Source organism: Eretmochelys imbricata, chromosome 3 (assembly GCF_965152235.1).
Source record: "Eretmochelys imbricata isolate rEreImb1 chromosome 3, rEreImb1.hap1, whole genome shotgun sequence".
Lineage (NCBI taxonomy): Eukaryota > Metazoa > Chordata > Testudines > Cheloniidae > Eretmochelys > Eretmochelys imbricata.
Genome location: NC_135574.1, coordinates 147,613 through 175,029, shown reverse-complemented (window position 1 = coordinate 175,029; position 27,417 = coordinate 147,613). Strand labels below are relative to the sequence as shown.

Genomic DNA, 27,417 nt, shown 5'->3' with positions numbered 1-27,417 from the left:
GGGAAATTCACAGTCTTCCAACCCAGAGGTTTTTTTTTTTCTTTTCTTCCTAAAAGTAAATAGGGGGTTTGTGTTCTACCCATTTGCTTTTTCTTTGGGCTGGGTAAGCAGGTTTCCAAGTAGTTTGGAGGTTTTTTGCTTTAAGTTGGGCCCAGAACAGAGACAAGGGAATTGTCTTTTTCTGTAGGCTGACAATCACTATCAGAGAATAGGTATTCTATTCCAGCACAGCAAAATTTTACAGCCAAGTTTTGTTTGTTTATTTCTAAACCTCGGGTGTAAAGTTAGTTAAAAACAGAGAGGTTAGAATGACCAAATCCTCAGCTCGACTACAGCTGGAATTAGCCAAATTTCAGGCTGAGGAAAGACAAAGGGAACATGAAAGACAGATAGAACTCATGCGGCTGAAGAAGGAACAAGAAAGGGAGGCAGAACAACACCAAGCGGCTGCTCACAGGAGAGCTATGGAAGCGAGGGACAAAGAACTGGAGGAGAAGGAAAAAGAGAGGAAGTATGTGGAGGAGATGGAGAAGATAAAGGCTCAGCAGAATATCCCAACAAACCCTAGTAATCCTTCTCCAAGTACCACTTCCCATCCCAGAAAGTTCCCCACCTACAAGGCAGGCGATGATACTGAGGCCTTCCTAGAAAACTTCGAAAGGGCCTGCCTTGGATACAACCTCTCTACTGACCAGTACATGGTAGAGCTGAGGCCGCAGCTCAGTGGACCCTTAGCTGAGGTGGCAGCTGAAATGCCTAAAGAACACATGAACAAGTATGAACTGTTTAAATCCAAGGCGAGAGTCAGAATGGGGATAACACCCGAGCAGTCTCGTCGGAGGTTCAGAGCCCTAAGGTGGAAACCAGACATGTCATTTACCCGACATGCCTACCACATTGTGAAACATTGGGATGCCTGGATATCAGGAGCAAGTGTTGAATCTCCAGTAAATTTGCCCTTCCTAATGCAAATGGAACAGTTCTTAGAGGGTGTTCCTGAGGAAATAGAAAGATACATCCTAGATGGGAAACCCAAAACTGTAATCGAGGCAGGAGAGATTGGAGCCAGATGGGTGGAGGTGGCAGAGAAGAAGAAAACTGGTCGCAGTTGGAGCGGAGACCAGAAGGGACCACCCCAGACCACACCCTATTACCGGGGGCCGCCCAAGGCCCCACCTACCTCCCAAAGAACCCTCCAGACCCCTTATCGTCCTGCCACCCCGTTCTCCAGCAACCCTCCTCGCCCCAGTGACCCGTCAGCTGGACGATGTTTTAAATGTAACGAGCTGGGGCATGTAAAGGCCAACTGCCCCAAGAACCCCAACAGATTACAGTTCATTGCACCGGAATCACACCAGAGGTCCACAGGCCCAGATACTTCCCAGATACCCTTAGAGCGGAGGGAAACTGTGAGTGTGGGCGGGAAGAAGGTCACCGCGTGGAGGGACACCGGAGCACAAGTGTCAGCTATCCATGCTTCCTTAGTGGACCCCAATTTAATCAACCCAGAGATCCAAGTGACGATTCAACCCTTCAAGTCCAACTCTTTCAATTTGCCTACAGCCAAGTTGCCTGTCCAGTACAAGGGCTGGTCAGGAATGTGGACTTTTGCAGTCTATGATGATTATCCCATCCCCATGCTGTTGGGGGAAGACTTGGCCAATCATGTGAAGCAGGCCAAGAGGGTGGGAACGGTCACCCGCAGCCAGGCTAAACAAGCCGTGAGGCCTAGCTCTGTTCCGGAAACTGCTATCAGGACCCAGTCAGAGGTGATGGACCTGGACCTTAGGCCAATGTCTGCAACAGCAGTAGTGGATCCAGTCCCAGAGACCCAGACGGAACCAGTCCCAGAACCGGAACCAGCCGAACAACCAACACCAGACCCTGTGTCAGCACTGAATCCAGTACTTGCAACCTCAACACCAGAGGGCCCCACTGAACCTGAACTGGCAGCAGCCGATAACCCTACACAAGAGGCTCAGCCGGAGCCTGAATCCCAACATAGTGCACCAGCGGAGAGCGGTTCACAGTCAACAGAAACAGCTCCATCCCCTATATTGCTTCCAGAGGGACCAAGCCTAGGTCCACAATCCAATGAGGGACTGATGTCTCCAGCATCAAGGGAACAGTTCCAGACCGAACAGGAAGCAGATGAAAGCCTCCAGAGAGCTTGGACAGCGGCACGGAGCAACCCACCGCCTCTCAGCTCTTCTAATCGATCCAGGTTTGTTGTAGAAAGAGGACTTTTATACAAGGAAACTCTTTCTGGTGGACACCAGGAAGACTGGCATCCTCAGAGACAGTTGGTAGTTCCAACTAAATACCGGGCCAAGCTCTTGAGCTTAGCCCACGATCACCCTAGTGGCCATGCTGGGGTGAACAGGACCAAAGACCGTTTGGGGGGGTCATTCCACTGGGAGGGAATGGGCAAGGATGTTTCTACCTATGTCCAGTCTTGTGAGGTGTGCCAAAGAGTGGGAAAACCCCAAGACCAGGTCAAAGCCCCTCTACAACCACTCCCCATCATTGAAGTTCCATTTCAGCGAGTAGCTGTGGATATTCTGGGTCCTTTTCCGAAAAAGACAGCCAGAGGAAAGCAGTACATACTGACTTTCATGGATTTTGCCACCCGATGGCCGGAAGCAGTAGCTCTAAGCAACACCAGGGCTAAAAGTGTATGCCAGGCACTAGCAGACATTTTTGCCAGGGTAGGTTGGCCCTCCGACATCCTCACAGATGCAGGGACTAATTTCCTGGCAGGAACTATGAAAAACCTTTGGGAAGCTCATGGGGTAAATCACTTGGTTGCCACTCCTTACCACCATCAAACAAATGGCATGGTGGAGAAGTTTAATGGAACTTTGGGGGCCATGATACGTAAATTCGTAAATGAGCACTCCAATGATTGGGACCTAGTGTTGCAGCAGTTGCTCTTTGCCTACAGAGCTGTACCACATCCCAGTTTAGGGTTTTCCCCATTTGAACTTGTATATGGCCGTGAGGTTAAGGGGCCATTGCAGTTGGTGAAGCAGCAATGGGAGGGATTTACACCTTCTCCAGGAACTAACATTCTGGACTTTGTAACCAACCTACAAAACACCCTCCGAACCTCTTTAGCCCTTGCTAAAGAAAACTTACAGGATGCTCAAAAAGAGCAAAAAGCCTGGTATGATAAACATGCCAGAGAGCGTTCCTTCAAAGTAGGAGACCAGGTCATGGTCTTAAGGGCGCTCCAGGCCCATAAAATGGAAGCATCGTGGGAAGGGCCATTCACGGTCCAGGAGCGCCTGGGAGCTGTTAATTATCTCATAGCATTCCCCACCTCCAACCGAAAGCCTAAGGTGTACCATATTAATTCTCTAAAGCCCTTTTATTCCAGAGAATTAAAGGTTTGTCAGTTTACAGCCCAGGGAGAAGATGATGCTGAGTGGCCTGAAGGTGTCTACTACGAAGGGAAATGTGCTGGTGGTGTGGAAGAGGTGAACCTCTCCATGACCCTTGGGCGTATGCAGCGACAGCAGATCCAGGAGCTGTGCACTAGCTACGCGCCAACGTTCTCAGCCACCCCAGGACTGACTGAACGGGCATACCACTCCATTGACACAGGTAATGCTCACCCAATTAGGGTCCAACCTTACCGGGTGTCTCCTCAAGCTAAAACTGCTATAGAACGGGAGATCCAGGATATGTTACAGATGGGTGTAATCCGCCCCTCTGAAAGTGCATGGGCATCTCCAGTGGTTCTAGTTCCCAAACCAGATGGGGAAATACGTTTTTGCGTGGACTACCGTAAGCTAAATGCTGTAACTCGCCCAGACAACTATCCAATGCCACGCACAGAGGAACTGTTAGAGAAACTGGGACGGGCCCAGTTCATCTCTACCTTGGACTTAACAAAGGGGTACTGGCAGGTACCGCTAGATGAATCTGCCAAGGAAAGGTCAGCCTTCATCACACATCTCGGGCTGTATGAATTTAATGTACTCCCTTTCGGGCTGCGAAATGCACCCGCCACTTTCCAAAGACTTGTAGATGGTCTCCTAGCGGGATTAGGAGAATATGCAGTCGCCTACCTTGATGATGTGGCCATATTTTCGGATTCCTGGGCAGACCACCTGGAACATCTACAAAAAGTCCTTGAGCGCATAAGGGAGGCAGGACTAACTGTTAAGGCTAAGAAGTGTCAAATAGGCCTAAACAGAGTGACTTACCTTGGACACCAGGTGGGTCAAGGAACTATCAGCCCCCTACAGGCCAAAGTGGATGCTATCCAAAAGTGGCCTGTCCCAAAGTCAAAGAAACAGGTTCAATCCTTCTTAGGCTTGGCTGGTTATTACAGACGATTTGTACCGCACTACAGCCAAATCGCTGCCCCACTGACAGACCTAACCAAAAAGAAACAGCCAAATGCTGTTCAGTGGACCGGAAAGTGTCAGAAGGCCTTTAACAAGCTTAAAGCGACACTCATGTCTGACCCTGTACTAAGGGCCCCAGACTTTGACAAACCGTTCCTAGTAACCACAGATGCATCCGAGCGTGGTGTGGGAGCAGTTTTAATGCAGAAAGGATCTGATCAAGAATTCCACCCTGTAGTGTTTCTCAGCAAAAAACTGTCTGAGAGGGAAAGCAACTGGTCAGTCACTGAAAAAGAATGTTATGCCATTGTCTACGCTCTGGAAAAGCTACGCCCATATGTTTGGGGACGGCGTTTCCACCTGCAAACCGACCATGCTGCACTGAAGTGGCTTCACACCGTCAAGGAAACTAACAAAAAACTTCTTCGGTGGAGTTTAGCTCTCCAAGATTTTGATTTCGACATTCAACACATCTCAGGAGCTTCTAACAAAGTGGCTGATGCACTCTCCCGTGAAAGTTTCCCAGAGTCAACTGGTTAAAATCGTCCTTGAGATGTGGAAAATATTGTTAGTCTTTATGTACTTGGTAGTATATTTAGAGATGCATGTGTCTTATTAACTCTGTTTTTCCTAGAGCTCCAGGAAGAAATCCCAGCCAGTGTTTCACCCTAGCTGAGATTTGGGGGGCGTGTCATAAATATAAAGGGAAGGGTAAACCCCTTTGAAATCCCTCCTGGCCAGGGGAAAGCTCCTCTCACCTGTAAAGGGTTAAGAAGCTAAAGGTAACCTCGCTGGCACCTGACCAAAATGACCAATGAGGGGACAAGATACTTTCAAAAGCTGGGAGGAGGGAGAGAAACAAAGGGTCTGTGTCTGTCTGTATGCTGTGCTTGGCCAGGGATAGACCAGGAATGGAGTCTTAGAACTTTTAGTAAGTAATCTAGCTAGGTATGTGTTAGATTATGATTTCTTTAAATGGCTGAGAAAAGAATTGTGCTGAATAGAATAACTATTTCTGTCTGTGTATCTTTTTTGTAACTTAAGGTTTTGCCTAGAGGGGTTCTCTATGTTTTCTAATCTAATTACCCTGTAAGATATCTACCATCCTGATTTTACAGGGGGGATTTCTTCATTTCTATTTACTTCTATTTTCTATTAAAAGTCTTCTTGTAAAAGACTGAATGCTTTTTCATTGTTCTCAGATCCAAGGGTTTGGGTCTGTGGTCACCTATGCAAATTGGTGAGGCTTTTTATCCAACATTTCCCAGGAAAGGGGGGGTGCAAGTGTTGGGAGGATTGTTCATTGTTCTTAAGATCCAAGGGTCTGGGTCTGTAGTCACCTAGGCAAATTGGTGAGGCTTTTTACCAAACCTTGTCCAGGAAGTGGGGTGCAGGGTTTTGGGAAGTATTTGGGGGGAAAGACGCGTCCAAACAGCTCTTCCCCAGTAACCAGTATTAGTTTGGTGGTGGTAGCGGCCATTCCAAGGACCACGGGTGGAATACTTTGTACCTTGGGGAAGTTTTGACCTAAGCTGGTAAAGATAAGCTTAGGAGGTTTTTCATGCAGGTCCCCACATCTGTACCCTAGAGTTCAGAGTGGGGGAGGAACCTTGACAGATGCTTATAACCTCCTTTTTCTATTTTGGTCCTCGGTGATCTGAGTGAAAGATTACACTTTAATTTGGTCAGAGTAAAGTGTCCTTTCCTACTAAAATCACAGTTTTGGGGTTTGGTTTTTATATGCAGGCCTATCTGCCTCCTGCTTAATGTGGAAATATGTTAATCTATGTCTTATTGAAGTCTAGGTGACTTTTCTGACTGCTCCTCTTCTCTCCTTTCAGTATTCTGTACAAAACAAAACTACCTTTTATTTTGGCCATGAACAAGGTAAGTAGAATCTATTGTCAGTGTCCAAGCGAACAAGATGCTTGTTAGACTTCTCTTATAATAGTGTCATCACCTCTCCTCAGCAAGGACATCATTGCCTCTGAGATGGATGGAGGAATACTGGCTACTAAAGGGCTCTAATTTAGTGGCGAACAGCATAATAAGAACCAATGGCCAGAAGTCAAAGCCAGATAAATTCTAATTAGAAATAAGGCACAGATTTTTAACAGTGAGGGCAATTAACCATTGGAAAGCAGGGATGTGGTGAATCTCTATCACTTGGAGTGTGTAAATCAAAACTAGATGCATTTCTGGAAGATCTATTTTAGCCAACACAAGCAATTTGGCCTCAATACAGGGTAATTGGGTGAAACTCTGTGACCTGTGTTATATAGAAAGTCAAACTAGATAATCTAATGGTTGATTCTGTTCTTAAAATCTATGAATAGGAGGGTTATTTTTGATGTGGAAAAGGTAAAGGCAGTTAAGCTCAGCCGTAAGGTAACTGACAGGAGTGATCAAATCTAGGAAAGTGAAGGTAGCATTTCAATTTGATAATCCATTAAATGTTTTTGAAGAATGCTAGTTGTGTCATCATGTTTGGTATCAAAATGGAAGAGTAGGACTGAGTGGAATAGAGAAGAGCTTTGTTCTACAGGAAATTGTCTCTAAATTGGAGAAACTGCCAGACTCTTCCTTTTCGTCTTATGTTTCCCTCTCTTATATCAAGCTGTCAAACTTTGCTGTGAAACCTCAGTCTAGAGAGATCCTAATTTTGTGGGGTTCTGCCTGGATGCTAGGTTTTTCAAAAGCATGTATGTGACTTAGAACCGCAAATCCAATTGAAAGTGACCTATGTTCCTAAATCACTTAAAATTTAAAAAATGACCCTTGCCTCACAGAGGTTAGAATCTAAATATAAGATGAGACACAACAGGTAAGTTTGACAAGCAATAGGAGGGAGAAAGGGGAAGGCAGGGCCAGGGTAACACAGCTAAGACTCTTTAGCTTCAGAGGTAGCTAGCGCACAACGTGGTTTTTTTGATTCAGTTGAAAAGTTCTGCCATTTTAAAAAATACCTTTTAAAACTTTCTGTTGCTGTTCTTGTGTATGAACATACTCGTGTGTGCCCACACACAAATGACCACCCCCAATTCTGCCCTCACAGTGCCCTTTCCAGGGTTTAAGGGCTGCCATCTCCCAGCAGTCAGCTTTGCCTTTTAAAAAATAAAAAAAAGCATCATTGGGGCTTCTGAGGGACTGAAGATCTTTGCCCCTGCTGCTCCTCCTCGCTGCTCTGGACCTGGCGGAGAACTAGCCTCAAATGCCTGGATGAGGGCCTCAGTTATTCTCTCCTCATGTGCGGAAAGTTTCAGGGCTACTCTAGTTGGGGCTCCCTGTTTCCAGCTGCTGCACCTTTCCTTTGACTCAAGTCTTCTTTTTACACTGATTTTACATGCCATCTTCACTGATGAAGACCATATTTCTGCCACCTTTCACTTATACTGGATACCTTAACCCTTCAACCAGAGGTGTGGTTCAGTACCATAGTTTTGCCCTTCCCTAGTAAGGTAGGGAGAATTTTCCAAACCCACCACTTCTCAATAATGGGCTGAGTTTCCTTGCCCAACAGAAAAAGCACAAATGGAGTCCTGTAAACAAATTCCTTTCTATTGCCTAAGTTCCTTTTTCTTAAGGCAAGAGTCCTCTGTGCTGTAATGGGCATCCTTTGGCAAAGCGTGTTGGTGCCCATTATTGACACTACTAAACTGCACGCTTGGCAGACACAAGTCAGCCTAAGGATGTGTGTCCATTCCTTTTTATTTACTGATGTATACTCTTAAAAGGATGCTGTCATTTTGAAGCCTAGGCCGCTTTTGCCAATGTAATAGTTATTTCAGATGCTATAGATTTCCCAGAATCACCCCATTCCTGAACTTTTCCTTCTCTCGCTCTCACTTGCCTTGGCGACCCCCTGCCTGAATGCCAGCCTCACTTCTCTCATAGACATCTGATCAAAGACCCACTGTCCTGAGTTCTCACACTACACTCACCCCTGCTCTAGAGGCCACCACTTTGCATGCCCCCTCCAAGCCTGCCTATGTTCCTCTGACAGTTTGATTTTACATCTTCCTAATTTTACAATGTATCTGTCTGCTTTAGCAGGATAAGAACCTGACCTGGTAATTACAGTGGAGCAGTGGAGCTGTCTACACACAGAGTGCTGTCTAGTGTACAAAGTCAGAAAAATGACTATTTCAGTTAAGGTGTATGCAGTGGTGTGAAGTGACCCTTTTAACACCCCTCTAGTCATAAGGAGGAAAGGTGTCGGGGGACAGACAGCAGCTGGGGGTGGGGGTTGTTAATGGGTTACAGATTGTTGTAGTAAGCCATAAATCCAGTGTGTCTATTCAGTCCATGATTTTTAATGTCTAGCAAAGTAATGAATTTAAGCTCCCAGGCTCGTCTGTTGAAAGTATTGCACTATGGCTACACTACAGCTTAAGTTGACATAAGTTATGTCGCTCAGGGGTGTGAATTAGCCACCCCCTGAGTGACATAACTTATGCCAACTTAGTGCTGTCCCCACTGGCTCTTATGTCGGCCAGAGAGTTTCTCCTGCCAGCTTAGCTACTGCCACTCGCAGGGGCTGGAGTAATTAAGCAAACAGGAGAGAGCTCTCTCCCATCGGCTTAGAGCGGCTAAATGAGAGAGCTCTCTAGTATAGGCATAAGATTGTACAGATTTCCTTTGAGGATGAGGGTCAGCTATAGAGTGATTGCTGCCCACCCCCAGCTGCTTCTCCCCCTTCTTTTCTCCCTATGACTGAAGGAGTGTTAAAGGGTCACTTTACCTTGAAGGGTCTCTGGAAATGTGATAACTACTTATGCTGAACAATCTGTTCCACCTTGTATTTAACAGTGACACTCAGAGGCTATGTCTATACTGTGTACCTTACAGCAGCACAGCTGTGCTGCTATGGCAATGCTGCTGTAAGGTATGCAGCGTAGCCGCTCTTTGTCAGCAGGAGAGTGCTCTCCTGCTGACAAAATAAAACCATCCCCATGAGAGGCGGTAGCTTTGTCAGTAGGAGAGTATCTGTCCGACTGGCGCTTTTCGTCGGTAAAACTTTTGTCTGTCAGGGGTGTGATTTTTTTCCAAAAGCTTTACCAACAAAAGTACAGTGTAGACATAACCTGAGTTAGGCCTTGTTTACACTACACAGTTTTGTCATCAAAAGGCAGCTTTTCGCAACAAAACAGTGGAGGTGTTCACACGACAGTGCACCTCCCACCAACAATATTCTCCTGCTTTGTTGACAAAATAAAACCACCATGCCGAGAGGCATAGAGCTTGTTTCAGCAAAGTTAGATCAACAAAGCATCAGTGTAGACACAGCATTTATTACATCGCTGTAACTGGCCTCCAGGGGGTATCCCACAATGCTCACTGTTTCGAACTCCACTGCCCTGCATCCAGCTACATAGGCATTCACCCCTTCCTTTCAAAGCCCCAAGAAGTTTTGAAATTTCTCAGTGTGGAAAGCTCACATGGTACACTCAGCTGGGCAGTAGCTGGCTCCCGCATCAAATGCACTCCTGCCTGCACTACAGGGGAGGGGATTGATCTCCTTGGTCTGTGGGGAGAGGAGGCTGTGAGAGAATATGTTGAACAGCACACGTCCAGAATAGATCTTTGGGGGACCCTGCTATTTACCTCTCTCCATTGTGAAGACTGGCCACTTATTCCTACCCTTTGTTTCCTGTCTTTTAACCAGTTACTGATTCGAGAGTACCTTCCCTCTAATCCCATGACTGGTTTGTTTGCTTAAAAGCCTGTGGTTGAGAAACCTTGTCAAAGGCTTTCTGAAAGTCCAAGAATACTACAGCCGCTCAATTACCCTTGTCCACTTGCTTCTTGACACCCTCAAAGAATTCTAATAGACTGGTGAGGCATGATTTCCCTTTAAAAAAGCCCTGTTGACTCTTCCCCAACAATCATGTCCATCTATGTGTCTGCTAATTCTGTTCTTTTCTATAGTTCCAATCAATTTGCCTGGTACTGAAGTTAGGCTTACTGTCTTGGAAGTGCCAGGACTGCCTCTGGAACCTTTTTTTTTTTTTTTAGATCAGCATTACGTTAGCTACCCTCCAGTCATCTGATACAGAGGCTGATTTAAGTGATAGGCTGCATACCACAGTACTAGTTCTTCAATTTTGTATGAATTCCTTCAAAACATTTGGGTGAATACCATGTGGTCCTAGTGACTTGTTACTGTTTGTATCAATCTGTACCAAAACCTCCTCTTTTGACACCTCAATCTGGTACAGTTCCTCAGATTTGGCAACTAAAAAGAATGACTCTGGGGCTGTGATCTCTTCCACATCTTCTGCAGTGAAGACCAATGCAAAGAATTCATTTAGCTTCTCCCAAATGGCTGTGTCTTCCTTGAGTGCTCCCAGTGAGAGAGGAGGGCTCCTGCCTCATACTGAGAAAGAGGGATGATCAGCGGGTTATCTCAAGTGCCTATACACAAATGCACGAAGCCTGGGAAACAAGCAGGGAGAACTGGAAGTCCTGGCAAAGTCAAGAAATTATGATGTGATTGGAATAACAGAGACTTGGGATAACTCACATGACTGGAGTACTGTCATGGATGGATATAAGCTGTTCAGGAAGGACAGACAGGGCAGAAACGGTGAGGGAGTTGCACTGTATGTAAGAGAGCAGTATGACTTCTCAGAGCTCAAGTATGAAACTGCAGAAAAACCTGAGAGTCTCTGGATTAAGTTTAGAAGTGTGAGCAACAAGGGTGATGTCATGGTGGGAGTCTACTATAGACCACCGGACCAGGGGGATGAGGTGGACGAGGCTTTCTTCCGGCAACTCGCAGAAGTTACTAGATCGCAGGCCCTGGTTCTCATGGGAGACTTCAATCACCCTGATATCTGCTGGGAGAGCAATATAACGGTGCACAGACAATCCAGGAAGTTTTTGGAAAGTGTAGGGGACAATTTCCTGGTGCAAGTGCTGGAGTAACCAACTAGGGGCAGAGCTCTTCTTGACCTGCTGCTCACAAACCGGGAAGAATTAGTAGGGGAAGAAAAAGTGGATGGGAACCTGGGAGGCAGTGACCATGAGATGGTCAAGTTCAGGATCCTGACACAAGGAAGAAAGGAAAGCAGCTGAATACCCTGGACTTCAGAAAAGCAGACTTTGACTCCCTCAGGGAACTGATGGGCAAGATCCACTGGGAGAATAACATGAGGGGGAAAGGAGTCCAGGAGAGCGGGCTGTATTTGAAAGAATCCTTATTGAGGTTACAGGGACAAACCATCCCGATGTGTAGAAAGAATAGTAAATATGGCAGGCGACCAGCCTGGCTTAACAGTGAAATCCTTGCTGATCTTAAATACAAAAAAGAAGCTTACAAGAAGTGGAAGATTGGACAAATGACCAGGGATGAGTATAAAAATATTGCTCGGGCATGCAGGAGTGAAATCAGAAAGCCCAAATCACACCTGGAGTTGTAGCTAGCAAGAGACGTTAAGAGTAACAAGAAGGGCTTCTTCAGGTATGTTAGCAACAAGAAGAAAGTCAAGGATAGTGTGGGCCCCTTACTGAATGAGGGAGGCAACCTAGTGACAGAGGATGTGGAAAAAGCTAATGTACTCAATGCTTTTTTTGCCTCTGTCTTCACGAACAAGGTCAGCTCCCAGACTACTGCACTGGGTAGCACAGCATGGGGAGGAGGTGACCAGCCCTCTGTGGAGAAAGAAGTGGTTCGGGACTATTTAGAAAAGCTGGACGTGCACAAGTCCATGGGGCCGGATGCGCTGCATCCGAGAGTGCTAAAGGAGTTGGCGGATGTGATTGCAGAGCCATTGCCCATTATCTTTGAAAACTCATGGTGATCCGGGGAAGTCCAGGATGACTGGAAAAAGGCTAATGTAGTGGCCATCTTTAAAAAAGGGAAGAAGGAGGATCCTGGGAACTACAGGCCAGTCAGCCTGACCTCAGTCCCTGGAAAAATCATGGAGCAGGTCCTCAAGGAATCAATTCTGAAGCACTTAGAGGAGAGGAAAGTGATCAGAAAGGGTCAGCATGGATTCACCAAGGGCAAGTCATGCCTGACTAATCTAATTGAATCATAGAATCATAGAATATCAGGGTTGGAAGGGACCCCAGAAGGTCATCTAGTCCAACCCCCTGCTCGAAGCAGGACCAATTCCCAGTTAAATCATCCCAGCCAGGGCTTTGTCAAGCCTGACCTTAAAAACCTCTAAGGAAGGAGATTCTACCACCTCCCTAGGTAACGCATTCCAGTGTTTCGCCACCCTCATAGTGAAAAAGTTTTTCCTAATATCCAATCTAAACCTCCCCCACTGCAACTTGAGACCATTACTCCTCGTTCTGTCATCTGCTACCATTGAGAACAGTCTAGAGCCATCCTCTTTGGAACCCCCTTTCAGGTAGTTGAAAGCAGCTATCAAATCCCCCCTCATTCTTCTCTTCTGCAGACTAAACAATCCCAGCTCCCTCAGCCTCTCCTCATAAGTCATGTTTTCTAGACCCCTAATCATTTTTGTTGCCCTTCGCTGGACTCTCTCCAATTTATCCACATCCTTCTTGTAGTGTGAGGCCCAAAACTGGACACAGTACTCCAGATGAGGCCTCACCAATGTCGAATAGAGGGGAACGATCACGTCCCTCGATTTGCTTGCTATGCCCCTACTTATACATCCCAAAATGCCATTGGCCTTCTTGGCAACAAGGGCAGACTGCTGACTCATATCCAGCTTCTCGTCCACTGTCACCCCTAGGTCCTTTTCCGCAGAACTGCTGCCTAGCCATTCGGTCCCTAGTCTGTAGCGGTGCATTGGATTCTTCCGTCCTAAGTGCAGGACCCTGCACTTATCCTTATTGAATCTCATCAGATTTCTTTTGGCCCAATCCTCCAATTTGTCTAGGTCCTTCTGTATCCTATCCCTCCCCTCCAGCGTATCTACCACTCCTCCCAGTTTAGTATCATCCGCAAATTTGCTGAGAGTGCAATCTACACCATCCTCCAGATCATTTATGAAGATATTGAACAAAACTGGCCCCAGGACCGACCCCTGGGGCACTCCACATGATACCGGCTGCCAACTAGACATGGAGCCATTGATCACTACCCGTTGAGCCTGACAATCTAGCCAGCTTTCTATCAACCTTATAGTCCATTCATCCAGCCCATACTTCTTTAACTTGCTGGCAAGAATACTGTGGGACACCGTGTCAAAAGCTTTGCTAAAGTCAAGGAACACCACGTCCACTGCTTTCCCTTCATCCACAGAACCAGTTATCTCGTCATAGAAGGCAATCAGTGGGCCCCTTACTGAATGAGGGAGGCAACCTAGTGACAGAGGATGTGGAAAAAGCTAATGTACTCAATACTTTTTTTGCCTCTGTCTTCACTAACAAGGTCAGCTCCCAGACTGCTGCACTGGGCATCACAAAATGGGGAAGAGATGGCCAGCCCTCTGTGGAGATAGAGGTGGTTAGGGACTATTTAGAAAAGCTGGACGTGCACAAGTCCATGGGGCCGGACGAGTTGCATCCGAGAGTGCTGAAGGAATTGGCGGCTGTGATTGCAGAGCCATTGGCCATTATCTTTGAAAACTCGTGGCGAACGGGGGAAGTCCCGGATGACTAGAAAAAGGCTAATGCAGTGCCAATCTTTAAAAAAGGGAAGAAGGAGGATCCTGGGAACTACAGGCCAGTCAGCCTCACCTCAGTCCCTGGAAAAATCATGGAGCAGGTCCTCAAAGAATCAATCCTGAAGCACTTGCATGAGAGGAAAGTGATCAGGAACAGCCAGCATGGATTCACCAAGGGAAGGTCATGCCTGACTAATCTAATCGCCTTTTCTGATGAGATTACTGGTTCTGTGGATGAAGGGAAAGCAGTGGATGTATTGTTTCTTGACTTGAGCAAAGCTTTTGACACGGTCTCCCACAGTATTCTTGTCAGCAAGTTAAGGAAGTATGGGCTGGATGAATGCACTATAAGGTGGGTAGAAAGCTGGCTAGATTGTCGGGCTCAACGGGTAGTGATCAATGGCTCCATGTCTAGTTGGCAGCCGGTATCATGTGGAGTGCCCCAAGTGTCGGTCCTGGGGCCGGTTTTGTTCAATATCTTCATAAAATGATCTGGAGGATGGTGTGGATTGCACCCTCGGCAAGTTTGCAGATGACACTAAAGTGGGAGGAAAGGTAGATAGGCTGGAGGATAGGGATAGGATACAGAGGGCCCTAGACAAATTGGAGGATTGGGCCAAAAGAAATCTGATGAGATTCAACAAGGACAAATGCAGAGTCCTGCACTTAGGAAGGAAGAATCCCATGCACCGCTACAGACTAGGGACTGAATGCTGGGCAGCAGTTCTGCAGAAAAGGACCTAGGGGTGACAGTGGACGAGAAGCTGGATATGAGTCAACAGTGTGCCCTTGTTGCCAAGAAGGCCAATGGCATTTTGGGCTGTATAAGTAGGGGCATTGCCAGCAGATCGAGGGACGTGATCGTTCCCCTCTCTTTGACATTGGTGAGTCCTCATCTGGAGTAGTGTGTCCAGTTTTGGGCCCCACAGTACAAGAAGGATGTGGAAAAACTGGAAAGAGTCCAGCGGAGGGCAACAAAAATGATTAGGGGACTGGTACCCATGAGTTATGAGGAGAGGCTGAGGGAACTGGGGATGTTTAGTCTACGGAAGAGAAGAATGATGGGGGATTTGATAGCTGCTTTCAACTACCTGAAAGGGGGTTCCAAAGAGGATGGCTCTAGACTGTTCTCAATGGTAGCAGATGACAGAACAAGGAGTAATGGTTTCAAGTTGCAGTGGGGGAGGTTTAAGTTGGATATTAGGAAAAACTTTTTTCACTAGGAGGGTGGTGAAACACTGGAATGCGTTACCTAGGGAGGTGGTAGAATCTCCTTCCTTAGAGGTTTTTAAGGTCAGGCTTGACAAAGCCCTGGCTGGGATGATTTAATTGGGGATCGGTCCTGCTTTGAGCAGGAGGTTGGACTAGATGACCTCCTGAGGTCCCTTCCAACCCTGATATTCTATGATTCTGTGATTCAGTGTAATAAACTATATAGTCCCTACTTTGCTGCTGGACTTCTGTCTGCATTATTTTTACTCTTTCAGGTTTTATTTTTGGCTGGGGTGGGTAGGTGATTAATGGCCTAAGTTTAGAGTATTTTTGTTAGGTGTGTCTGCTTCTCTCACTCCCTCACAAAACTCCTGTTTGCTGCTGCATTCGCTGCTTTCTCTGGTTGCTTAGGAGCTGGCTTTTTAAGCCCCCATTTTTCCTGAGTTATCCCTGCCTCTTGTCAAGGGACCCAAAAGGATTTAGGTATCAAAGGATAGCAGGCTAGAGCCTCATTAGTAAACTCTCAGCCTAGCCTGGCACTTGGCTTAGCACGCAACCCCCAAAACAGACCACACTATAATCTTCAATTAGGGAATCACACAGCAGGCAGGCAAGCAAGCACAGAACAAACTAATTCTTTCCTCCTTCACTTGTAAAAGTCCATTGCAAAACTCCGCTTTACGGCTCCTGTTCTTTTGTCTTCCCTGTTCTCCCCCAAATCCATTTGTCTTGCGTTAAAAATTATATTGTAAGGTCTATGGGGGCAGGGAGTGCTGTACTATATGTTTGCCCAGCTCTTATTGCTGTGGTGCTCAGTGAGTAGTGTTTAGTCACTAATTAAAACACCAAAGTTTTTCAAGCCAACCAACGGTGTGTGAGTGAGGTCATAAGTGAGGACTTAATTTGCCTAGATTCCAGTACTGCAATCTCGTACACACTGGCAGGGCCCCATTGGTTTCAGTGGGACTGCATGCAGATGTACGAGTCCTCCCACGTTGATCAAATTGCAGTAGCACTGCCTTAAACTCTAAACATGCCTTTTTAAAATTGAAATAATGATGGGGGTTGTACCCTTTTCAAATTGAAACAGCTGAACTGGCAAAACAAAGCATGGGATATTTCAGGCCAGGGAGTGAATGTTTTGGAAAGTTACGAGCATTTGATAATGGAGTTAGAATGAAAACTGTTTACTAGCCTTAACTCTCAGGTACTGTTGAGTGCCCATGCTAATACAGAACCAACCAACCACCATCATCTCTGAAAACTGACTTCTCATTTCCTTATACGTTCCAGACAGATATCATTGATCACAGTTTTGCAGTAGAATGGATGCAGGATTTTGAGATCTTCCAAGATGCCTTGAATCAAGAGACAACGTATGTTAGTAACCTGACTCGTTCCATGAGCCTGGTGTTGGATGAGTTTTACAGCTCTCTTAAGGTAAGCCTCCTCTCCTGTTCACTACCCCCTACACAGAGATCTCTCTTCGCTGCTCTCAGCCTTGAGTCCCTTGCTGAGTCCTGCACCATGGGGTATAGAGGGGACTGATTTCTCTGCGTCATTCTTCGGGGGCAAATACTTTGGATTACTTTATCCTGCCTCAGGGGAGAGGGATGTGCAAGCTGGCAGAGGGAGTAATTTAAAATTAAATTGCAAATAAATCACCAGAGAAAGCAAAGAATGAAGTAGTTGCGTTCCTAAGTGTATTTGTTGGAGTGGAGGGTGTCATTTCAGAGTGTCTCATTTGAAATGCCTTGTACTCTAGCAGGGTCAGCTAAGCCCTTCATTCTTTTTAAAGGAGTCCGATTCAGTTCTGTACCACTTACTGAAGGAGGTTGCTTTGGTCACAACCTTAGAAACAAATTTCTAGCCCATATGGTAAATGGGAAGGTATCTTTTCCTACCCCAGTGGGATTGGGAGGCTAAATCCATTACTATAAAGTACTTAAATAATCCAGTAATGAGTGCCATTGAAAAGCCTATATATCAGGGAGTGTCAGTGATCCCATAGCTATTTCATTGGGGTTTGCATGGTGTCCCTCCCGTACTGTCCTCTTGCTGCAGAATTGTGCTGCACATTAGCTTTCAATTTTAAAAAACATAGTGTTAAAATTTAATTTTTTTTTACCTTGGTGCTTTCACCCATGCTGCCCCACACGCTTGGCAAGTGTTTCCTGTAAGCATTCACAAAGGTACCTCATTATCCACCTTTAACTTCCTCTTCAAAACAGTTCTTTGCCACAATGCCTACAAAAAACTTGACAATAGTTAGGCTGTTGGTGTGCAAAGGCTATTGTCTATAATGCAGAGCCATACTGTCTCCTTGTTCACTTGTACCCCTCCATCTGCCCATATCCATCTGTGGTCCTTGCCTCATACTTGATTGTAATCTCTGTGGGTCAGGTACTGTGTCTTTTGTTCTGTATCTGGATAGCATCTAGCATGGTCAGGTCCTGGCTTCTAGGCATGATGGTACTACTACAGATGATAATGATTAAGTGAACAGAGTGTAAGCTGTTGCTGTATCCTCTTCCTGAAACATTAACTCTGTGTGAACTGCCCCATTCATCGTAGCACAATGTTGACTTTGAGACATGATGATAATTTAAAATGTCAACTCAAGTATTTCACTGATAATTTTAGTAGAAACATCCAACTAATGAGTTTATTCCACAGTTCCAAATGGCCTCCTCTGTCTCCCCAGCTGCTAAAAGTACCAACAGCCTGCTCCCGCTATGTAGCTGTAAAAACCCTTCTGCTTTCCTCCCTGACAGTTCTGTGATGCAGTTAGGCGTTGTCAGTACACAAATCTACACATGTTGACATCTGAAAATGTGGGGACAACATAATGCTGAATTCAATAACAAAATAAATTAACTCGAGCTGCTGAATCAATAATGCTATTTCTTATAGCACTCTTCTTCAGTATATACCAAAGTGCTTCCTAATCTTTAATGTAGTTGTCCTCACAACACCTGTCATTTCAGGAGGGGTACTATCCCCGTTTTACAGATGGAGAACTGAAGCAGAGAGAGGCTAAGTAACTTTCCCAAGGTCATACAGGAAGTCTCTGGTGGGGAAGGGAATTGAACCCAGTTTTCTCATGTCTTAAACTAGTGTCCTAACCACTGGACCATCCTTTTCATGCATGGATCCTCTGGCCAGAGCATGACTTACAAATATTCTCTACTGATTGCATGATTTGTTTTCATACCTAATTCAGTAAAATTCTGCTGTTTTGTATGTAAATAAATGAGTATCTCAGATTTTCTGGTTGTATCACTAGAGAACCACAGAAATCAGGTGGGTTTTACCACATACTTTAGGCCTTGATAATATTGCAAATGTTCTTGTACTTTATAACAATTACTGCCTACCCTGGATGTTTATTATTTGTATTATGGTGGTATCAAAAGGCCCAAGGTCTGGGCTGCATTGTGCTGCACAGACAGAGGAAGACCCTGTCCCTGCTCCAAAAACCTTCTAATCTCAAGATCAGAATTAGATGAGATGGCACAACATATAAACAAAGGTTTCAGAGTAACAGCCGTGTTAGTCTGTATTCGCAAAAAGAAAAGGAGTACTTGTGGCACCTTAGAGACTAACCAATTTATTTGAGCATAAGCTTTCGTGAGCTACAGCTCACTTCATCGGATGCATAAAGTAGAAAATACAGGGAGGAGATTTATATACACACAGACCATGAAAAAATGGGTGTTTATCATACACATTGTAAGGAGAGTGATCACTTAAGATGAGCTTCAGAGTAACAGCCGTGTTAGTCTGTATTCGCAAAAAGAAAAGGAGTACTTGTGGCACCTTAGAGACTAACCAATTTATTTGAGCATGAGCTTTCGTGAGCTACAGCTCACTTCATCAGATGCATACCGTGGAAACTGCAGCAGACTTTATAAACTGACCACTCTCCAAGTTTAAATCCAAGTTAAACCAGAACATCTGGGGGGGGGGTAGGAAAAAACAAGAGGAAATGGAGTGGCTAAGTCATTATGCACTATTTCCTCTTGTTTTTTCCTACCCCCCCCCCCCCCCAGATGTTCTGGTTTAACTTGGATTTAAACTTGGAGAGTGGTCAGTTTTGGATAAGCTATTACCAGCAGGAGAGTGAGTTTGTGTGTGTATGGGGGTGGGTTTTTGGAGGGGGGTGAGGGAGTGAGAGAACCTGGATTTGTGCAGGAAATGGCCTAACTTCATTATCATGCACATTGTGTAAAGAGTTGTCACTTTGGATGGGCTATCACCAGCAGGAGAGTGAATTTGTGTGGGGGGGTGGAGGGTGAGAAAACCTGGATTTGTGCTGGAAATGGCCTAACCTGAAGATTACTTTAGATAAGCTATTACCAGCAGGACAGTGGGGTGGGAGGAGGTATTGTTTCATATTCTCCGTGTATATATAAAGTCTGCTGCAGTTTCCACGGTATGCATCTGATGAAGTGAGCTGTAGCTCACGAAAGCTCATGCTCAAATAAATTGGTTAGTCTCTAAGGTGCCACAAGTACTCCTTTTCTTTTTGCGAATACAGACTAACACGGCTGTTACTCTGAAGCTCATCTTAAGTGATCACTCTCCTTACAATGTGTATGATAAACACCCATTTTTTCATGGTCTGTGTGTATATAAATCTCCTCCCTGTATTTTCTACTTTATGCATCCGATGAAGTGAGCTGTAGCTCACGAAAGCTTATGCTCAAATAAATTGGTTAGTCTCTAAGGTGCCACAAGTACTCCTTTTCTTTTTTCATATAAACAAAGTGATCAGGGTCATGACAGGCCATGTCTTGTAGTTCCATCCAGGGAACTGGGGCACAGAGACTAAGTGACTTGCCTACGGTCACACAGTAAGTCTGTAGCAGACCACAGAATTGAATCCAGTTTCCCAAGTTCCAGGCTAGCCCCTGGCCTATCCTCCCTTTCTAGAAAGCTGTGGGATGCTTTGTTTTCCACTGAGTTATCTGTAAGCTCCTGAGGACAGGGACCTTGTTGCCTGTCCTATCTATAACCTTGTGCTCCTGCTCAGTTGTCTTATCATTCCTTCTGCTTGCCCTTTCATTCACACCATCCCCCATTCCGATTCACTTCTCCACTCCATGCAGCACCCCGAATTATAATAAGTCTTAGATTAAAAAAGTCTGTTTAGGTCAGAGCAGGGACTATGTCTTCTTTGTTTTTAAAGCCTCTTGAATCATAGAAATGTAGGACTGAAAGGGACCTCGAGAGGTTATCTAGTCCACCCTATTTCCCTGTGCTGAGTCAGGATCAATTAAGCCTAGATTTATCCAACCTGTTCATAAAAAATCTACAGTAATTAGAATTCCACAACCTCCCTTAGTAACCTATTCCACAAGGTAACTAACCTTATCGTTAGAAAGTTTTTCTTAATATCTAACCTAAATCTCCCTTGTTCCAGATTAAGACAATTCTTGTCCTACCTTCAGTGGACATGGAGATCAGTTGATAATCATCTTCTTTGTAACAGCCCTTAATGCATTTAAAGACTATCATCAGGTCCCTCCTCAGTCGTCTTTTCTACTGACTAAACAGGTCCAGTTTTTTAACCCTTCCTTATAGGTCAGGCTTTCTGAACCCTTCATAATTTTTCTTGTCCTCTGCACTCCCTCTAATTTGTCCACATTTTTCCAGAACTGGACACAGTACTCCTGCGAGGGCTCACCAGTGCCGCATAGAGCGGAACAGTTGCCTTCCATATCTCACATATGACATTCCTGTTAATACATCCCAGAATATTAGTCTTTTTTGCAACCACATCACTTTGTTGGTTCTTATTCAGTTTGCCATCCACTATAACTCCCAGATCCTTTTCAGCAGTACTACCAGCTTGCAGTTATTCTCTATTTTGTAGTTATGCATTTGATTTTTCCTTTTTAAGTGTAGTACTTTGCACTCATCTTTACTGAATTTAATCTTGTTGGATTCAGACCAATTCCCTAATTTGTCAAGATCACTTTGAATTCTAATTGGCATCACATTAGCTATCTGCCAGTCATTTAGTACAGAAGCTGATTTAAGTGAGAGGTTACATACCACAGTTAGTAGTTCTTCAGTTTCATATTAGAGTTCCTTCAGAACCATTGAGTGAATGCCATCTGGTTCTGGTGATTTATTACTGTTTAATTTATCAATTTCTTCCAAAACCTCCTATATTGACACCTCAATCTGGGACAGTTTTCAGAATGGAGAGAGGTAAGTAAGTGTCCCCCAGTGATCTGTACTGGGACCTGTGCTGATCAACATGTTCACAAATGATCTGGAAAAAGGGGTAAACAGTGAAGTAGCAAAGTTTGCAGATGATACAAAATTACTCGAGATAGTTAAGTCCAACGCAGACTGTGAAGAGTTACAAAGGGATTTCACAAAACTGGTTGACTGAGCAACAAAATGGCAAATGAAATTCGGTGTTGATAAATGCAAAGTAATTTATTTTTTTTATATAATAGCCATAATCCCAACTGTATATACAAAATGATGGGGTCTAAATTAGCTTTTAGCACTCGGGAAAAAGATCTGAGAGCCATAGCAAGTAGTTCTCTGAAAACATCTGGCTCAATGTGCTGTGGCAGTCAAAAAAGCTAACAGAATGTTAAGAACCATTAGGAAAGAGGAAATAAGACAAACTCTCCATCATAATGTCACTATATCAATCCATGGTACTCCCACACCTTGAATACTGTGTGAAGTTCTGGTCGCCCCATCTCAAAAAAGATATTTTGGAAAAAACAGATCAACAAATGATAAGGGTATGGAACATCTTCCATATGAGGAGAAATTTAAAAGATTGGTACTATTTAGCTGGGAAAAGAGACTACTGCGGGGGGGAGAGGGGGAGAATATGATAGAGGTGTATAAAATCATGAATGGTGTGGACAAAGTGAACAGGGAAGTGTGGTTTACCCATCACTTAACTCAACAACCAGGGCTTACTCAATGAAATTAATAGACGGCAGGTTTAAAACAAAAGGAATTACTACTTCACTCAATGCACAGTCAACCTGTGGAACTCATTGCCAAGGGACGTTGTGAAGGCCAAAATTATAACTGGATTAAAACAAGAATTAGATAAATTCATGGAGGATAGGTCCATCAATGGCTATTAGCCAAGATGGTCAGGATGCAATCCCATGCTTTGAGTGTCCCTAAGCCTCTGAATGCCAGCCACTGGATGGATCACTTGGTAACCCTGTTCTGTTCTTTCCCTTTGAAGCATCTGGCATTGGCTGCTGCCAGAAGACAAGATACTGGGCTCAGTGGACCATTTGATCTGACCCATATGGCCATCCTTATGTTTTAGGAAACAAAGGGTAGGAATAAATGGTCAGTTTTCATAATGGAAAGAGTTAAATAGTGGTGTCCCCAGGGGTCTGTATTGGGACCAGTCCTATTCAACATATTCATAAATGATCTGCAGATGTGGTTGCCCCATCTCATAAAAAATATATTGGACTTGGAAAAGTACAGAGAAGGGAACCAAAATGATTAGGGGTATGGAACAGCTTCTGTATGAGGAGAGATTAATAAGATTGTGACTTTTCAGCTTGGAAAAGAGACGACTATGGGGGGGATATGATTGAGGTCTGTACAATCATGATTGGTGTGGAGAAAGTAAATAAGGAAGTGTTATTTACTCACAAGAACTAGGGGTCACCAAATGAAATTAATAGGCAGCAGGTTTAAAACAAACAAAAGAAAGTATTTTATCACAAAACACACAGTCATCCGGTGGAACTCTTTGCCAGAGGATGTTGTGTAGTCCAAGACTATAACAGGCTTCAAAAAAGAATAAAATAAATTCATGGAGGATAGGTCCTTCAATGACTATTAGCCAGGATGGGCAGGGATAGTGTCCCTAGCCTCTTTTTGCCAGAAGCTGGGAGTGGGTGACAGGGGATGGATCACTTGATGATTACCTGTTCTGTTCATTCCCTCTGGGGTAACTGGCATTGGCTACTGTCAGAAGACAGGATACTGGGCTAGATGCATCTTTGGTCTGACCCAGTATGGCTGTTCTTATGTTTAATCCTGTCCTTGAAAGTGCTTGCAACCTCTCCCAACTTGATGTAATCCACACATTTTATAAGTATACTCTCCGCTCCATTATGAAAATTATTAATGAAAATATGAATAGTAGTCTACTAAAAGCAAGATATATCACATCTAATGCTTCCCCTCTTTCTGTTAGGCCAGTAACCTTGTCAAAGAAGGAAATTAAGTTGGCTTGGCATGATTTGCTCTTGACTACCCATGCTGGGTATTTCTTATTACACCTATTCTTATTATCCTCTAGGTGCTTAAAAATTGATTGTTTAATCATTTGTTCCAGTATTTTCCAGATGTTGAGGTTAGGCTGACTGGTCAATAATTCCCTGGGTTCTCTTCTCCTTTTTAAAGATGGATACTATGTTTGCCCTTCTCCAGCCCTGCGGGGAATCACCTGTCCTCCATGAGTTCCTGAATGTAATCGGCAAAGGTTCCAAGATTGCTTTAGCTAGTTTAAGCATCTTAGGGTGAATTTTATTCTGATTTGTCTAAATAGTCTTTATTCCCTATTCTGGCTTGTGTTCCTTCCCCCTTGTCAATATTAATTGTGTTAAGCATCTGGCAAATCATGGCATCATATAAGTCATTAAAATAATGCTATGCACACTTATCGTCCTAAATAGTTAATTGTACTGAGCTGCTTTATAATACAAGACCTAAACTCTGAATGGTAGCTTTCTGCATAGATTTTGAGGCCAGGAGAGACCAATAGACAGTTCCATGACTACAGTGTGGATGCCCTTTGGTGTAACAGAGGGTATTGAGGTGCAAGGTGGGCTCCACCAGGGATCAATGCTTAGTCCCTCACTAATCATAATTGTGATGAATTTCATCAATAAGAAAATAAAAAATGGAATATTGTTCTAAATTGATCTTTGTAGACAATATTTCTCTAATGCCCAATGCTGAGGAGGATTTGGTCAAGACAATTAACAAATTGTAACCTCAGAATGAGTAAAGCAAAGACTAAAATCGTGTGGGGTGGCTTGGCTGGAACCAAGATAGACAAATACCAACATTGAGAGCCAGCACCTAAATCAGGCTTCTGCAGTAAGTATCTTTTGGGCTCATTAATGGCAAATGGCAAAGTCAACAGAGAACCACAAGCAAGGCTGTTGAGTGCAGCGGAACTGTAGTATTCTATGATAAATGGATGTCCTTGCAACTTAAGGGACAACTACACAAAACCATGGTAAAACCAGCTGTTCTATACAGATCAGAGATGTGGGTGACAGAAGAGAGGCACTTGAGAAGACTTGAAACTATTGAAGTGAGATATTTAAAGGCATTGAGGGAGTGACATTGCTGGACCTCATGTGGAATGATGTTTTCAGGAGTGAGACCAAGATCTGTGGTGTTGGAGAGAAGCAGCAAGAGTGGAGGCTGAGATGTTTGGGCATGTACGAAGGATGAATGAAGGGAATCCTATTAGGGAGATGTTTGAAACTAGAGTTCATAAGCAGAGAATAAGAGGACACCTGAGAAAATTGTGGATAGACTGTGTACGGGCTCACAAAGTGGGTATGGATTGAGCATTGGACTGGCAATCATGTCAGACTGATCCAGTGGCCCAACCACTGCTAGCTGGGAAAAAAGAAAGAAGAAGAGAAACCAGTTCTAATCTTACTTGTATAAATACAAGGTTCCCTTCTGGCCTTAGGAATCTATGTATTTGCCTCAGTATCACTCTAGGAGCCCATAACATATATGTTTAAAAGATGAGTTTTTAGTTTCTGTCCCAGAATGAGAGATTTGCTTTATACCCCATGATAACCCATCTTTTCTTTAATTAGAAAACAGACTTGATTTTTTTTCCCCTGCACTTGCCCATCCTCTCTACTATATACAAGGAATTCATTATTTTCGTGCATTGGATTGTGTTGCCCATATTTTTTACTATGATTCAGCTGAACATTATGAATGTAAAGATACTATATTGTCAGTGTCACATTGTCTTTATTATTTATGCTGTGGCAGTGCTTAAAAGCCCCAATGAGGACTGGGTCCCTGGAGCCCTGTTGTGCTAGACACTATACACATGTATAGGAAGGACCTAGTCTTTGCCCCAAAGAACTTAGTCTAAAGACAAAACAAAATAAGTGGGTGTAACAAACTGAGTGAGTGAGGAAGAGATGATGAATGTAGCAATGACAGGAACGTAGGCTGTATACTCAGCTTGATGGTTCTGAGTCATTTGAAGGATTATAGTTATAATACATTTAAAATTGATAGCAGTCCCCATGGGTCATTTCCCCAGACATTGTTTTGATTGGTAACTCCAGAATTCATCTCCCACAAAGGTTAGTGTGACAAGGTCGGGCCAGATGGCTACAGAAGAGTGATAGAAGGCAGATATATTAGCCCCAGGTTAAGTAAGTCCCTTTTCCCTGGGTAAGATAACAGGGAAGGTTCCAGAACAATCAGGAACTTTCTGGAAACAATTAAGGCAGACAGGCTGTTTAGAACACCTGCAGCCAATCAAGAAGCTGCTAGAATCAATTAAGGCAGGCTAATCAGGGCACCTGGGTTTAAAAAGGAGCTCACTTCAGTTTGTGGTGCGTGCAAAGAGCTGGGAGCAAGAGGCGCGAGAAGCTGAGAGTGAGAAGACATACTACTGGAAGAATGAGAAGTACAAGCATTATCAGACATCAGGAGGGAGGTCCTGTGGTGAGAATAATGAAGGTGTTGGGAGGAGGCCATGGGGCAGTAACCCAGGGAGTTGTAGTGGTCATGCAGCGGTTACAGGAGCCACTGTAGACAGCTGCAATCCACAGGGCCCTGGGCTGGAACCCGGAGTAGAGGGTGGGCCCGGGTTCCCCTCAAATTCCCTACTTGATACCGGAAGAGTTGAACTGGACTGTGGGTTCCACCAGAGGGGAATGTCTCTGGCCTGTTCCCGGTCCACTAGGTGGATCAGCAGAGACTGCAGGGATTGTTCTTCTTCCTTTCCCCATGCTTGCCAGTGATGAGGCTAACTGAGTGAACGGCAGATTTGAGCCACAAAAGTGGCCAAACTGAGGGCTGCTGTGAACCTCTGAGGCGAGAAAATCCGCCAATAAGCACAGGACCCACCAAGGCAGAGGAGGAACTTTTGTCACATTATTTATAATCCTTTGTATGAACTGTGTCTCATTTAGTTTCTGGAACATACATTTCTTTTGTAGGTGGTTGGTGTTTCTGCTGTGCTGGGTACAGGACTGGATGAATTTTTTGTGAAAGTCTCTGAAGCTGTAGATGAATATGAGAGGTGAGGTGGTGGTTTTCAGTGTGAGGGAAAGTGTCCTTGATCTAAAGAATGCTGCTCAGCTACCAATTCATGTGCTTGTTCCTTTGCTTGAAGGCGTGCTGGTCTTTTGCAGCTCAGTTGGCCTAGAGCAGTGGCCCCGAACTGTGGGGCGTGGAGGGATCTGGAGGAATGTTTAGGAGGGTGCAGTGGGGCCCAGACCAGCCCCCACAGGGGATGATGAGGGAGTGCTATCCAGCTCAGCCCAGCTGCTGCTCTGCTTTGGACTATGACTCTGGCCCCAGTCCTGGCTCCCAACCATGGCTCCGGGGTGTGGGGGGGGGGGGGGGGGAGGGGTGAGAACCAAAAAAAGTTTGGGGACCACTGGCCTAGAGTATTTGTTATAGAACACCTGTCCTGTGTATGCTAGAGTACACAAATAAGACATTCAAACACACAAACTGTCCAAACATGAATTTCAAAATTGGTAACTGCTCAATAGAAAATCCACAAAACACCAGTACAGAGAACCCCTTCAACCCACCTCCTCCTTAGATTTGCCTCAGGATAGTCTAGGTTTGCATTGTATCCAGAAAGCAAACACAACAGGGCTCTGACAGACTCAGTGGTGAGCAAATGCAAGGAACCTTCACAGAAAACATCCTGCCAGCAAGCCCTCTGCTGTTTAAACTGATGAAGCTCCAGGTCAGGCATCTCTGCTCATTGCAGTTGTGCCTCTCCCCTCATGGAACACTGCCAGATTGTTTGGTTGCCTTATACAGTCAAACTCAACACCTTGAACTCAAACTTGACACCTGTGAGTAGACTGTAGGTCATGGAGCACTGGTGAAATGTGCTGTCTATGTGAAACCCTAATGAATAAGTAGCATTCTGCAATAGCTTTAGCTTCCAAATAGTCCCACTGTGTAGCGCCATGTAAAGCGTGCCAGAGTAGTGTAATCGTGAGGTG

General features: G+C 44.7%; 1 protein-coding gene across 3 annotated transcripts in view; it reads left to right on the top strand.

Moving 5' to 3' along the window:
* Positions 1-27,417, top strand: part of GPN1 (GPN-loop GTPase 1) — a 127,517-nt gene that overhangs the window by 21,153 nt on the left and 78,947 nt on the right. For all 3 annotated transcript variants that reach the window (XM_077812222.1, XM_077812223.1, XM_077812224.1), the window contains exons 8-10: positions 6,197-6,242; positions 16,448-16,594; positions 26,389-26,471. In XM_077812222.1, coding sequence (XP_077668348.1) covers positions 6,197-6,242; positions 16,448-16,594; positions 26,389-26,471 — 276 coding nt within the window. The remainder of the gene's footprint in view (positions 1-6,196; positions 6,243-16,447; positions 16,595-26,388; positions 26,472-27,417) is intronic.